This window comes from Dipodomys ordii, unplaced genomic scaffold, assembly GCF_000151885.1.
Source record: "Dipodomys ordii isolate 6190 unplaced genomic scaffold, Dord_2.0 Scaffold11, whole genome shotgun sequence".
Taxonomy (NCBI): Eukaryota; Metazoa; Chordata; class Mammalia; order Rodentia; family Heteromyidae; genus Dipodomys; species Dipodomys ordii.
Window position 1 is genome coordinate 2,113,733 of NW_012267227.1, and position 14,524 is coordinate 2,128,256.

The 14,524-nt window shown below is 44.1% G+C and overlaps 2 protein-coding genes across 2 annotated transcripts in view; one reads left to right on the top strand and one right to left on the bottom strand.

Moving 5' to 3' along the window:
* Hacd3 (3-hydroxyacyl-CoA dehydratase 3) overlaps positions 1-1,532 on the bottom strand; it is a gene marked incomplete at its 5' end in the record, with an annotated part of 34,646 nt that extends 33,114 nt beyond the window's left edge. Inside the window, one exon of the mRNA XM_013009909.1 lies at positions 1,500-1,532. Within this exon, the coding sequence (XP_012865363.1) occupies positions 1,500-1,532 (33 nt within the window). The remainder of the gene's footprint in view (positions 1-1,499) is intronic.
* Dpp8 (dipeptidyl-peptidase 8) overlaps positions 728-14,524 on the top strand; it is an 80,242-nt gene continuing 66,445 nt past the window's right edge. The window contains exons 1-3 of the mRNA XM_013009910.1: positions 728-837; positions 7,194-7,463; positions 13,070-13,182. Coding sequence (XP_012865364.1) covers positions 7,205-7,463; positions 13,070-13,182 — 372 coding nt within the window. The 5' untranslated portion in view covers positions 728-837; positions 7,194-7,204. The remainder of the gene's footprint in view (positions 838-7,193; positions 7,464-13,069; positions 13,183-14,524) is intronic.

Genomic DNA, 14,524 nt, shown 5'->3' on the forward strand with positions numbered 1-14,524 from the left:
AAGAGATAATCTTATAAATGCGTTAGAAACACATGCATGAAAGAAAAAACATTAAAATACATATCTAGGGGTTCATTTTCCTGACATCACATTATCTGACCTTTTCCGCTTGACTCATACATATACTAGATATTCCGAGCCAGAATTCTTATCTCCAATTAACGACCAAAAAAGGAGGGAAGGGGGTGGGGGTGGAAGCTGGAAGGAGAGCTGTGGCTCAAGCTCAGGGACAGCGCCCAGGCCCAAAGTTCAAGCCCCAGGATCTGCACACATAAACCAAAAAGCTGGACTAGAGTCCTGGCTAAAGTGGTAGCGTGCCCAGTGCTAGCGCAAGGCCCTGGGTTTAAACCCTTCTGGCAAGACTGAAAAAGAAATAGGATCAACACGCTTGCAGGTTGGGGCCGATTTCTACTTTCCCCTGTCCCGCCTCCGGCCCCGCCCCTTCCCCGCCCGGACACGCCCCATTCCCAGCCCGGACACGCCCCCTCTCCGCCCGGACACGCCCCCCTCCGCTCGCGTCTTTTCTCACTCGTTTCTTCGCTCCTCCTACCACTAGAGGGCGGGGTGGCGCGCGAACCCAGCCGGAGGCTGGAGACAGCGTCCTTCTTGGTCCATCCGCTCCTGTCCCCCTGGAAGGGTGGGGTCTGCAGAAACCGGAAGTTCCCTGGCCGCCGCTGCCTCTGCCGCCCGCGGCCGCCACCTTTTAAGTCCCGCGCCCGCAGGGGGGGGGGCCGCCGCGGAAGTTGCTGTCACCGGGACCCGGAGTGGAGGCGGCTGCGACATGAAGCGGCGCGGACCCGCTCCGTAGCGCGTCGGGGAGCGGGGCTTGGGGGGAAGGTGCGGTATCCGCCCCCCTCTCCTCCTTCCCCGGAGCCCGCGAGGCCTTGGCCCCAGCTTCCCCCGGCCTGTCCGCCCGGGGAGCCGCTCGCGCGGGGGCCCGAGCCGGCGGCGGCGGGGGGGGGGGGTTCTCCCCTTGCCGGAAGAGGAAGCCAACGTTCCCTGAGCGCTCCCGGGCGCGCCGGCCCTCCGGACGTCCGCGTCCGTTATCTCCATTTGGACCCCGCCGGGGTTGAGGACGTAGGGGGGAGGGGGGGGGGGGGGGGAGGGAGGGGACGCAGGTGCTCGGGACCGGCTTCACGAAACAAGGAGAACACGGAAGTTCCCGGAGGTCGGAGAACTTGGCCTGAGGTCCGCTTTGGGGCAGATGAGGGGATTCTGATCTCCGATTTCTCCTTCTGGTTTTTCCGACTCGACTTTTAGCCGCTTCACTCGGGTCGATCCCCCCCACCCCCACCCCCTCTTCCTAGCCCCCCCTTCTCCATTCCCCCCCCCTCTGTCCTCCGCCCGTTCTTTTCCACCCACCCGCAAGCCGGAGAACACTTTACTTCCCGGGTTGCATCTCCTCTCCCCCCGCACCCCTACACTCACACACACACACACACACGAAGCCAGGGGCTTCCCTCGCTTGCCCAACCCCCCTTCTCTCCCCCCCCCTCCACCTTTTTGCTGCGGGCACCTCTCCTCTTCCTTCGTCAGCTTTCGCGATCTTTGCCCCTGGATGAGAACTGAACCAAATTGTGAGCCCCGGAGGGTGCAGTGGGGTAGGATTCCGTGAGGCGTGGAGTGTGCGTGAGGTGATTGGCCCTTAAGTTTAAAAAAAAATTATGGAATGCTATTGGACTGGTCCAAACCTTTTTTTGTTTTTTTAATTGCTTGAACTCAGGGCCTGGGCGCTGTCCCTGAGCTCTCTTGCTCAAGGCTGGCGCTCTACCACTTGAGCCACAGCGCCACTTCTGGTTTTCTGGTGGTTCATTGGAGATTAAGGGTTTCCCGGACTTTCCTGGTCGGGCTGGCTTCCAACCGCGATCCTCAGATTTCAGCCTCCTGAGTAGGTAGGATTACAGGCACGAGCCACCGGTGTCCAGCCAAGCCCTTTCTTGAGTCCAGACAACCTGAATGACAAGCTTAGTGCTACAGAGTGGTGTCCTGATTTCTTAGCCTGTTCACTTTGCTAGTCTAATGCTCACAGTTTCATCTCCATCTCGCACTTAGCTTTAACCAGGATCTTTCCTCTCTGCCATCCACCTTGGCTACAGAAGCCGATAAATTACCAGATACCATCCTACCCTTCTCTTGAGCCGGTGCCGGTAGCTCATGCATATAATCCCAGCTACTCAGGAGGCTAAGTTCTGAGGATCACAGTCTGAAGCCAACCTGGACAGAATAACCACCAAAAATCCAGAAGTGGAACTGTGGCTCAAATGGTAAAAGCACTACCCTTGAGCAAAAAAGCCCAAGCCCTGAGTTCAAGCCCCAAGAATGGCATAAAAATGATAATTTGGGGCTGGGAATGTGGCTTAGTGCTTAGCATGCATGAAGCCCTCGGTTGGATTCCTCAATATCACATAAACAGTTCAAGTTATGGTAGAGTGCTAGCCTTGAGCAAAAGAAGCTCAGGGACAGTGCCCAGGCCCTGAGTTCCATCCCCATGAATTTTTCTAGAAAAGTTACTCATCTTACTGTCATAGACTTGTGGCAAGGGGGGGAAAAAGGAATGCATTTTAAATAAATAGAACATTCTTCATCTTGTGAGAAGTCCTAGTGCATGCCTTTTATTCCCACACTTGGGAGACTTTTTATATATATTTTTTAATTATGTTTAGGTAGTAGACCTAGAGAAGTTTCAGTTTATCATGTCAGTTTGTGAGAGTGCAATGCATCTTATTCTCCCCCATCTCTTCCACTTGGGAGATTTGAGCAAGAGGATCTCAACTTGGAGACCAGCCTGGACTGCATAGCAAGACCTTGTCTCAGAACAGTTTGTTAAATCTGAGTTCCCTTTCTGCAAAAATGGCTGTAGATCTCATTATGTTTATCCTGTTGAGTTGATTCTAGCTCTAACCAGCTTGATAGGGAGCATCATGCAAAAGGGGAACCGAAATAGGCTTTTCATGTTTTGTGATAGACATAATTGTATGTCTTTATGACTTTTTAAAGTCCTTCAAGATTCACACTCTAGTTAGAATTTTCTTTTGAGTAAACAGAGCTATACAGTTCTGAAGAAAAATAATTGGTGTTTTTTTTTGTTTTTTCTTTTTGGTCCCTGAGTTTGTTTGCTCAAGGCTAACACTCTGCCACTTTGAGCCACAGCTCCACTTTTGTTTTTCTGGTGGTTAATTGGATATAAAAATTTCACAGACTTTGCGGCCTGAGGTGGCTTTAAACAGCCATCCTCAGATCCCAGTCTGAGTAGCTAGGATTACAGGTGTGAGTCATCAGCACCCAGCTTAGAATTTTTATAATATTTTAGAATTTTGATAATATTAATTACAGATGTAAAATAATTTAACCATTATATGTTTCATCCAAAGAATTCTCTTTTTTTTTTTTTCATGCCAGTTCTGGGGCTTGAACTCAGGGCCTGGGCATTCTCCCTGAGATTTTTTGCTTAGAACTAGCACTGTACCACTTAAGCCATAGCTTCATGTCTGGCTTTTTCTGTGATTAATTGGAGATAAGAGTCTTGCAGACTTTCCTGCCTGCGTTGGCTTAGAACCACGATCCTCAGATCTCAGCCTTCTGAGTAAGTAGGATTGCACATGTGAGCCAATAGCACTCAGCTCTTAACAGTTTTAGGTATGGTTTGGGGACTTAGACTCAAATCTTTTGATCATATAATAAGGTCCATCCCTATGATAAACAGTCTCATACTGCATTTCATTATCTGGTGGCAAGATTGGTTGTAAAGGAAAGATTACAATGAAAAGAGAGCTAGATTTATGAAGAAATCTATTCTTAAAGTGGGTCAGTTGAAAATGATCTCTGAGTGTGGGAGATCTGAGCCCGTGGGAATATGATCAGTAGCTATAGGAAAGATCTATGGTGAAGAGGAAGGTAAGACAATGAAATACATCCATTACAACATATGTGACCTTGTTTTAGGGAAAATATCAGCCACGTGTTTGGAGACTGTATATAAGGAATTAAGGAATTCCGGAAATGAATCACACTAACAATTGCCAGGTCTATCCTAGAAAAAAGTAAACATTTACTAGGAGTATCCAGAATGGCAGAATGTCATTTGCTCTATATAGGGTGTATGTGCAGGCATGTATACCTGAGTCAGAAATAGTCAAGGACCATAACACCATTCAGAAATAACCAGATAATTTTACTTCAATGTAAGGTATGTAGAAACATTAACAATGACAAAAAAAAACAAAAACAAAATGGGCATTGAAACTTGGAGAGTGTCTGCTGTGTGGCTCTGTTATGTTTCCTAGCCTTGGACTTGCAGGCCTTGGTTTAGAGATGTATTTGCCCAGCTAACAAGACCCTGAGTTCAAACCCCAGTTCTACCAGGGGGAAAAAAAAGTCTAAAAGGAAATGAGACCAGTTTCTGTAGATTCTCCTCTCACTTGTCCCTTACTCTGATAACTATAAAACTAAGTTCATGATATATTTGGTAGGAAGTAGCCTCTGCTAGATTTTAGAAGGGCAAACAACTGCTTTGGATCGTGCTGAGATTTAGTTGTGTTGTTTGTTTTTGTGCCAGTCCTGGGGTTTGAATTCAGGGCCTGGGCACTGTCCCTGAGCATTTCCCCCACCTCAAGGCTAGCACTCCTCTTCGTTAGCCACAGCTCCCATTCCCACTTCCAGCTTTTTTGGTGGCTAATTGGAAGTAAGAGTTTCACAGACTTTCCTGCCTGGACTGGCTTTGAATTGTGATCTGAGATCTCAGCCTCCTGAGCAGGATTGTAAGTATGAGCCCCCAGCGACCCAGCTTATGCTGAAATTTAGATAGCAGTATTCAACATGACAATTCTCTGCTGAGCTGTGTGGGCTGTTTTGAATCTTAATCATTGGAAGTCAGTGTCCAGTATTAATCATTTTAATGAATTTCTAATGTAACTGGTAGCTTTCTGGTTCCTTTGCTGCTGTTCTATTGGAAGGGATGGTGTCATTTGCTGGACATAGAGTTTAGTTCATTTGCCTGCCAGTAATGGCAAGCCTGGTGGACACCCCCACAACTACTAACTTTCCCTGTGTTGTAGTCACTACTTATCTTGAATTCATGTTAACCTTGGGCATTAGCTTTTTTTTTTTTTAATGTCAGTCATGGAGCTTGAACTCAGTCTGGCATAGTCCCTGAACTTTTCTGCTCAAGACTAGTGCTCTAGGGCTGGGAAGATGGCTCAGTGGTAGAGTGCTTGCCTTGCACGCATGAGGCCCTGGGTTCCATTCCTCAGCACCATATAAGCAGAAGAAGCTGGAAGTGGCGCTGTGGCTCAAGTGGTAGAGCGCCCAGGCCCAGAGTTCAGGCCCAGGACTGACAAAAAAAAAAAAGACTAGTGCTCTACAACTTTGAGCCACAGCTGTACTTCCAGCTTTTTGGTGGCTAATTAGAGATAAGAGTTTCCCAGAGTTTACTGCCTAGGCTGGTTTTGAAGCTCCAATCTCAGATCTCCTAAGTTGCTAGGATTACAGGTGGGCAGGTGAGAGCCATCAACTCTGGCTCTACATGTTTTTTTACAATTATTGGAAAAAGAACAGTTTGCTACAAACTTTTTATGTTGCTCTTTGGTGGTGGCATGAAAAATGAGAGAGAGAGAGAGTGTGTGTGTGTGTGTGTGTGTTTGTCTAACGTAATGGACCAAAACCAGGGCTTTTAAAAAACTGGGTAAACGTTCAATCACTGAGTTAGACTCACTTTGTTTATTTGTTTTGCTGGTATTTCACTCATCTTGCTTGCAAACATTGGAAAAGATAAGGGAAAAATTCTTTCAGATTTGTAAAACAAGCATTATTAGTATAGAAGGTTGTATTTGTGTTGATGTGTCAGTACTGGTACTATCGCTTAGCTTTTTGCTCAAGATTGGCACTCGCACTTAAGCCACAGCTACACTTCAGCTTTTATCTAAGTGGTTAATTCAAGGTAATTGTCTCATAGACATTTCCTGCCTCAACTGGCTTTAAAACTGTCATCCTCATATCCTCCTGAGTAGCTAGTTTTGCAGGCATGAGCCATTACCACCCTGTTTTGGTTTCTAAGACAGGATCTTGGAATAGTTCAACATTCAGTAGTTCAACACCCTCAGCCTCCCAAGTGCTAGGAATACAGTTGTGCACTACCATATGAGATTAACAAATACTTTGGTGGTTGAACTGGTAGGTTGGGTGCAAACTTTTTTTTGGTCGGTGTGGGGCTTGAACTCTGGGCTTGAGCGCTGTCGCTCAGCTCTTCAGCTCAAGGCGAGCACTCTACTACTTGAGCTACAGCGCCACTTCTGGTTTTCTAGTGGTTTATTGGAGATAAGAGTTTCACAGACTTTCCTGCCCGGGCTGGCTTTGAACCGTGATCCTCAGATCTCAGCCTCCTGAGTAGCTAGGATAATAGGCGTGAGCCACCAGCGCCCAGGTTGGGTGCAAACTTTTATCAAAGTTTTAATATAAACATTAAATCCTTTATTCCTTACCTTCTAATAAGATTAAAAATAATATTTTTCCTCATATAAACTGCTAGTTAAAAATTGGTAATACTCATGTAAGTTTTCCTAAAATGTTGAGTTCTCACAAATATTAAGAGATGATGTGTAGGCAAAAGCATTAGATTCCAGACAGTTGAGTATTCTGTTGCTGGAGTTCATTTAAAAGGAAAACTACATTATCTTGGGTCATTGTCCTAGAAAGGTTGTTATAAGCACATTGTTTGTGACAGTGTGTTACTGTTCTAATTTACTGTGCTTATTCCTATGAGCTGGATAGACCCACTTTGTCAGTGTATTACTTTTTAAAATGCAAAACCACTTAACTTCCTTGGCACATTTAGCTTCTCTGTTGACATGCTTTTGGGTGGAACATGGCAGCAAACTGGCACATGGCCTGTTTCCTTCTACTGTGGGAAAGAAAAAGGAATGTTGGCAAGAGATACCTAAGGAGGGCCTTTTATAAAAGTTCCCAGAGGGATTTATAGTCACAGTGAAATTGACATGACCTCAATTTTTTTTTTTCCTGTAAATCTCATTTTTAAAGTGAGCACAGAGAAGCGGGAGCTCTCGCTTTTCTTGCTAGCTTTCTTTACAAGTGTGCTAAGCAATTTTTCTTGATGTGTGTGTGTCTGTGTGTCTGATTGTCATTGTGCTAGTATAAGACAACCCTGTGAACAGCTTCATGGAAGTGTCTTGTTTTTCTAGGAAAATGCAACATGGCAGCAGCAATGGAAACAGAGCAGCCGGGTGTTGAGGTATTTGAAACAGCAGAGTGTGAGGACCAAATTGACTTGCAGAATCGCCCTCAGTTGGAGCCCTTTTATGTTGAACGGTATTCTTGGAGTCAGCTGAAAAAGCTGCTTGCTGATACCAGAAAATATCATGGCTACATGATGGCTAAGGCCCCGCATGATTTTATGTTTGTGAGGAGGAATGATCCAGATGGACCTTATTCGGACAGGATCTATTACCTTGGTAAGTATAAAGTTCATTTCTGAGAGGAAACATGTTAAATCAAATGGCAAAATTACATATAGTTCACACTCAAATTCTGGCAATAAGTAGATCAGTGATTTATTTCCTTTATAGGGGAGCAAAATTTAAATTTGAAGATGTTCTACTTATTTTTACCTAGTAAATATGAACTCTTAAATTCTACCAAAAATTGATTCTTCCTAAAGCTAGTTAGGATAACAAGAAGTTCTCGGCCATTATTGCCTTCTTTTTTTAAACCCAAGGCTGATATTGCTTAGTCTCCTCTTGAGTCCATTTAGTCCAGCTTTAAAATACGCTAAATAAAATATATTAATCCACTTTTTTTTCGAGGGTGGGGGGAGGGCAGGGGTTTTACTAGAGATTGAACCCAGGAGCTTTGCATGTACTCTGCTGTTAAGGAAAGATAAATATCATGTATTGATCATTTTTCAGTTACATAAATATACATAGAGAACTAATTCCTAAGAGTAGAAGGCCTCGGACAAAGGTTAAATTCTCCTACAAGAGGATTATAGGGTTTAGGTTACCACTAGCATCATCTCAAAGTATCTCTTCAGAATTATACCAGTACTTAATAATCAGACTTTCTAATTTCTAATCTGGTTAATGACTTACTTAAGGATTTTAACTTTATTCTTAGGAATGAGGTGGAACATCCATCTTTTTAAAAATAATTCTATTGTTATTAGTAAGGTGTTGTACAGAGGGGCTACATTAACATCCATCTTTTCACATGTTTAAGAGCCACCTGTATTCTATTTCTGAGCCTGATCTATTTGCAAATCTTTTTTTTCTTTTTGGGTCTGGTCGTGGGGCCTAGACGCTGTCCCTCAGCTCTTCAGCTCAAGGCTAGCGCTCTACCATTTGAGCCACAGCGCCATTTCCGGCTTTTTTCTTTTTGCTTATGTGGTGCTGAGGAATCGAACCCAGGGTATTTGCAAATCTTTTTAAAAAATGGATTTGAGTTCTCTGTATATGTAGCTATTATTGGCTCATTTAACTTTGTGTGTGTGTGTGTGCATGTGTGTGCACATGGGTGTGCACGCGCTCCAAGGGCTTGAACTCAGGGTCTATGCACTGTCCCTGAACTTTTTTTGCTCAAGACTAGCATTCTACCATTTGAGCCACAGCTGTACTTCTGGCTTTTTGGTAGTTAATTGGAGACTACAGTCTTACAGACTTTCTCCCAGGCTAGCTTTGCACTATGATCTCTTGTCTCCTGAGTAGCTAGGATCATCTAACATATGTGCATGTGTGTGCACAGGTACTGAGGCCTGGGTTCTGTGCCTTAGCTTTTTATTTTTTTTTTGTCAGTCGTGGGGCTTGAACTCTGGGGCTTGGGTGCTGTCCTTGTGCTCTTCAGCTCAAGGTGAGCACTCTACCACTTGAGCCACAGCACCACTTCTGATTTTCTAGTGGTTTATTGGAGATAAGAGTCTTACAGACTTTCCTGCCTGGGCTGTCTTTGTACCACAATCCTGAGATCTCAACCTTCTGAATAGGTAGGATTATAGGAGTGAGCCACTGGCGCCCAGCTTCCTCTGAGGTTTTTGTTTGTTTGTTTTTTCTTTCTTTTTTTGGTCATGGGGCTTGAAGTCTGGGGGGCCTGGGCACTATCCCTCAGCTCTTCAGCTCAAGGCGAGTACTCTACCACTTGAGCCACAGCGCACTTCTAGTGGTTTATTGGAGATAAGAGTCTCATGGAGTTTCCTGCTTGGGCTGGCTTTGAACCATGATCCTCAGATCTCAGCCTCCTGAGTAGCTAGGATTACAGGCATGAGCCACTGGCGCCTGGCTGTTTGTTTGTTTTTTAAATATCGGTTGTGGGGCATGAACTCTGGGCTTGGGCACTGTCCCTCAGCTCTTCAGCTCAAGGCTAGCGCTCTACCACTTGAGCCAAAGCACCACTTCCTTTCTCTGAGTTTTGGTTTATCTTTTATCTATAATGTCCTTTGCTATACAAAATTTTTTTTGAGTGAGGTTGTAGTTTTTACTTTTCTGTAATTTTGTGTCATATTCCAACTCAAAAGACTATTTTTTTTAATTCTTTAGTGTTTTTTCCAATACTTATAATGGCTTCAATTTTAATCTTGAAATCATTTGGAATTAATTATTCCATAAGGGAAGTAGCGCTATGGCTCAAAGTGGTAGAGCACAATCCTTGAGCAAAAAAGCTCAGGGACAATGCCCAGGCCTTGAGTTCAAGCCCCATGACTGACCCCCCAAAAAAATTGTTCTATAAAATATGAACTGGAGGAACTACTTAATCTTCTTGGATGGTTACTCAGTTATTGTTGTTACTTTGATTATGATTATTTTTGCCAAACTTAGGACTTGAACTCAGGGCCTGGGCTCTATCCCTGGACTTCTTTGTGCTCAAGGCTAGCATTCTACCACTTGAGCCATAGCACCACTTCCAGCTTTTTTTTTTATATGGTACTGAGGCTTTGTGCATGCTAGGAAAGCATTCTACTGCTAAGCCACATTCCCAGCCCCTGTTATTATTTTTGTTTAGTTACTAGTTTGTGATAGGGAGGATCCATTCCTGGGCTTCATATATGCTAAGCACATGCTCTACCACCAGGCTACATCTCTAGCCCCATCCATTTATTTAATTTATTTTTTTATTTTTTTTGGGGTCCGGTTGTGGGGCCTGGGCGCTGTCCCTCAGCTCTTCAGCTCAAGGCTAGCACTCTACCACTTGAGCCACAGCGTCACTTCCTGCTTTTTTCTTTTTGCTTATGTGGTGCTGAGGAATCGAACCCAGGGCCTCAGGCATGCAAGGCAAGCGCTCTACCACTGAGCCACCTTCCCAGCCCCAGCCATGCATTTATTTTAGCAAAATATTTTAAATAATCTACCTTTCCATCTAATAATCAGAAATGCCACCTTTATCAAATGTCACTTTCCCTTATATAAGTAGGGGTTCATGTTTGGCCCCTGGTTTATCCCATTGAACTGTCGGTCAGATGAAGGCTTGAGGAGGAGAGGATCACATTTTGTGAACCAGTGAGTGATGGGGGCAGGTGACATCTTAATAACAAAACAACTGAATACACAAGACGGACTAAAGTCAAAATCAGTATTGAATCAAATGCCTGGTTCTGTCTAACTTTTTACTTCAGAAGGCAGAACAAGATAAGAAAGATTTGGAAAATAAGGCTGGTAAAGGAAAATATGATTGTTTGAGGACTTATTCTCAACCTTTGCAAGCGTTAGTATGGGAGTAATTGTGTCTTTCCCACTCTGTTGTCTTTATCAGAGCAGGCCGAAGATCTATTCTACTTGAGAGAAAATTTCTTATTTCCTCCTTTCTTCATGTTCCTATGGCATTTTGGAAATGAGGTTTCATAGTACCTCTTCTAGCAGAAAGGCGTTATTTCATTTTGTTCAAGTAGCCTTTGGTTTACATCTTCATAACAGTGTTTTCCATTCCATTTCTTCTTTTTTTTTTTTAGTCGGTCATGGGGCTTGAACTCTGGGCCTGAGCTCTGTCCCTCAGCTCTTCAGCTCAAGGTTAGTGCTCTGCCACTTGAGCTACAGCACCACTTCCGGTTTTCTGGTGGTTTATTGGAGATAAGAGTTTCATGGACTTTGCTGCCCGAGCTGGCTTTGTACCAGATCCTCAGATCTCAGCCTCCTGAGTAGCTAGGATTACAGGCATGAGCCACTGGCGCTCAGCTCATTCCATTCCATTTCTTTTGTATGTACTTTGTCCTACACTACTGTGAGTTTTCATTTGGCTATTACTGAATTCATAGTCTAGGCCTGGCTCTGTGTAGTTTACGCTGCTTTTTCCTTTGCCCTTCCTCAGTAATGCACAAAAATTTTTAGTAAATCAGATTCTATGGTGTTTTTGTTTTTGCTTTTTGTCAGTTGTGGGGCTTGAACTCTGGGCTCGGGCGCTGTCCATGCACTACAGCTCAAGGCAAGCACTCTACCACTTGAGCCACAGCGGCACTTCCAGTTTTCTAGTGGTTTGTTGGATATAAATTATAGGCTTGAGCCACCAGTGCCCGGCTCTGTGTTGTTTTAATATTATAGTTTTATTTGAGACTCCAAAGGTCATAGGACTTTTATAATAAAGAGAAATTATTATTCAATTAAACCTATGTGTGTTTCTAAATAATTAGAAAATTTAGCCTGGGGCCAGTGGGTCACACTTATAATCCTACTTAGGAGGATCTAAGGATTGCATTTCTAGGTCAGCCTGGGTAGTAAAATCTGTGGGAATCTTATCTCCAATAAACCACTAGAAAATTGGAAGTGCCTCTGTGGCTCAAGTGGTAGAGCCCTTGCCTTAAGCTGAAGAGCTCGGGGACAATACTCAGGCCCAGAGTTTAAGTCCCACAAAGCACAAAAAAATAAAAAAGCTGGGCACCAGTGGCTTACACTACTCAGGAGGCTGAGATCTGAGGATCACGGTTCAAAGCCAGCCTGGGCAGCAAAGTCCCTGAGACTTTTATCTCCAGTTAACCACCAGAAAACTGGAAGTGGCACTGTGGCTCAAGTGGTAGAGCACTTGCCTTGAGCTGAATTGCTGAGGGACAGTACCAAGGCCCAGAGTTCAAGGCCCACAAATGGGAAAAAAAAAATCAGAAAAGAAGAAATTTAGTATCTCAAGTCACACTGTAGTCTTAGTATGTTGCCAACTTGGAGAGGATACCAATTTCAAAACTTTCTACAAATGGTATTCGTTTAACTCTATATGCATCATCTTATATGCTCCTATCAATACTGGGATTTGAACTTAGGGCGTTGCACTGGCTTAGCTTGTTTGCTCACCTGGCACTGTACCATTAGAACTGCACCTCCAGCCCAGCCTTTTCTGGATACTTTGGAAATAGAGTCTCACAGACTTTTGTGATTAAGCTGGATTTATCAGCAATCTTCAAATTTCAGCCTCTTGAGAGCTAGGATTACAGGCTTGAGCCACTGGCTCCTGTTAATCTTACATACTTCTATGTGTGTTTCTTTGAGGGACTATGATCTTAATATCGAAGTGAAATCTCAGCATTTTTCTGTAAAACCTTGTAAGAAATTTGAGTTGTTTGTTTTGTTTTGTTTGCTTTGGTACTGGGGTTTGAACTCAGGGCCTTCAGGCTGCTTTACCACTTGAACCACACTCTTGGCTCATTGTTTTGTTTTGAAATAGTATGTAGCTGTGTAACCTAGGCTGTCCTCAAGCGCTTTCAGCTTCAGCCTTCCAAGTGCTAGTATTATGGGTGTGTACTTTTTTTTTTTTGATCCGGTCGTGGGGCCTGAACTCTGGGCCTGGGCGCTGTCCCTCAGCCATTCAGCTCAAGGCTAGCGCTCTACCACTTGAGCCACAGTGCCACTTCCGGCTTTTTTTCTTTTTGCTTATGTGATGCTGAGGAATTGAACCCAGGGCCTCAGGCATGCAAGGCAAGTGCTCTACCACTGAGCCACCTTCCCAGCCCTTATTAATATATTCGTAAAGCCCATAGAATAGAAAATAATAATGTAGTATATGGAAGGAATTATGTACTTAAAATTACAATTGTAGTAAGCATACTACTTGAAGAAATAATGATAACAAATAGTTGGGTTTTTTTTTCTCATAGCTATGTCTGGTGAGAACCGAGAAAATACTTTATTTTATTCTGAAATCCCCAAGACCATCAACAGAGCAGCAGTCTTGATGCTGTCTTGGAAGCCTCTTTTGGATCTTTTCCAGGTAGGACTAAATATTGTTATTCCTATGACTTAGCATATGTTTTCATATACTGGTGTATGTGTGTTTGTGTGTGTGTGCACGCGTGCCAATCCTGAGGCTTAATTTAGCATATGTTTTCAGATACTGTGTGTGTCTGTGTCTGTGTGTGTGTGTGTGTGGCATATGTTTTCAGATACTGGTGTGTGTGTGTGTGTGTCTGTGTGTGTGTGTGTGTTTGCGTGCGTGCGCGTGTGTCAATCCTGAGGCTTAATTGCAGAGCCTGGGCACTGCCCATAGCTTTTTTATGCTCAAGGCTAGCATTGTACTACTTGAACCACAGCTCCATTTCCAGCTTTTTGATGGTTAATTAGAAATGAGAGTCTCATAGACTTTCCTGCCTGGCCTGGCTTCAAACCTTAATCCTTATATCTCAGTCTCTTGAGTAGCTAGTATTAAAGACATGAATCATCAGGACTTCATGAAGTAATACTTGTGTTTAATTTTTTTTTTAATGGTACTGGGATTTGATCTCAAGACCTCACACTTGCTGGGCAGGTGCTCTTAACATTTAAGGCACATTCTCAGCCCTGATAATTGAAGTACTTCTATAAAGAGAAACTTCTGCTTAACAACTTTTCAATTACTCCAAGAACACAGTGGAAAGGCAAAATGTTTGCTTCTTTCTTTTTATTTACTGCCTTTCAAATAATGAATTATTTTGTTTTCTGGTATCATGAAGATTTTCCATGGTCATCTAAGCCAATGACTGGGCATGGTGGCACACACCTGTTACCCCAGCTACAGGGGAATCACACAACTAGAGATGTAGACCTGCCATTCCCAGCAAGTAGGAGGATTACAACTCAGGCTAACCTGGGCACAAAACTAAACCCTCCCTCAAAAATAATCAGTACACAGCCGGGTGCCAGTGGCTCACGCCTATAATCCTAGCTACTCAGGAGGCTGAGATCTGAGGATCCTGGTGCAAAGCCAGCCCGGGCAAGAAAGTCCATGAGACTCTTACCTCCAATAAACCACTCAGAAAACTGGAAGTGGTGAAGTGGCTCAAGTGGTAGAGCACTCGTCTTGAGCTGAAGAGCTGAGGGACAGCGTTCAGGCCCAGAGTTCAAGCCCCACGACCGACAAAAAAAAAAAAAAAACAGTACAGGGCTGGGAAGATGGCTCAGCGGTAGAGTGCTTGCCTTGTATACATGAGGCCCTAGGTTTGATTCCTCAGCACCACATAAGCAGAATAAAGCTAGAAATGGCTCTGTGGCTCAAGTGGTAGGGCGCTAGCCTTGACCTGAAGAGCTGAGGGACAGCACCCAGGCCCAGAGTTCAGTCCCCATGACCGACAAAAAAA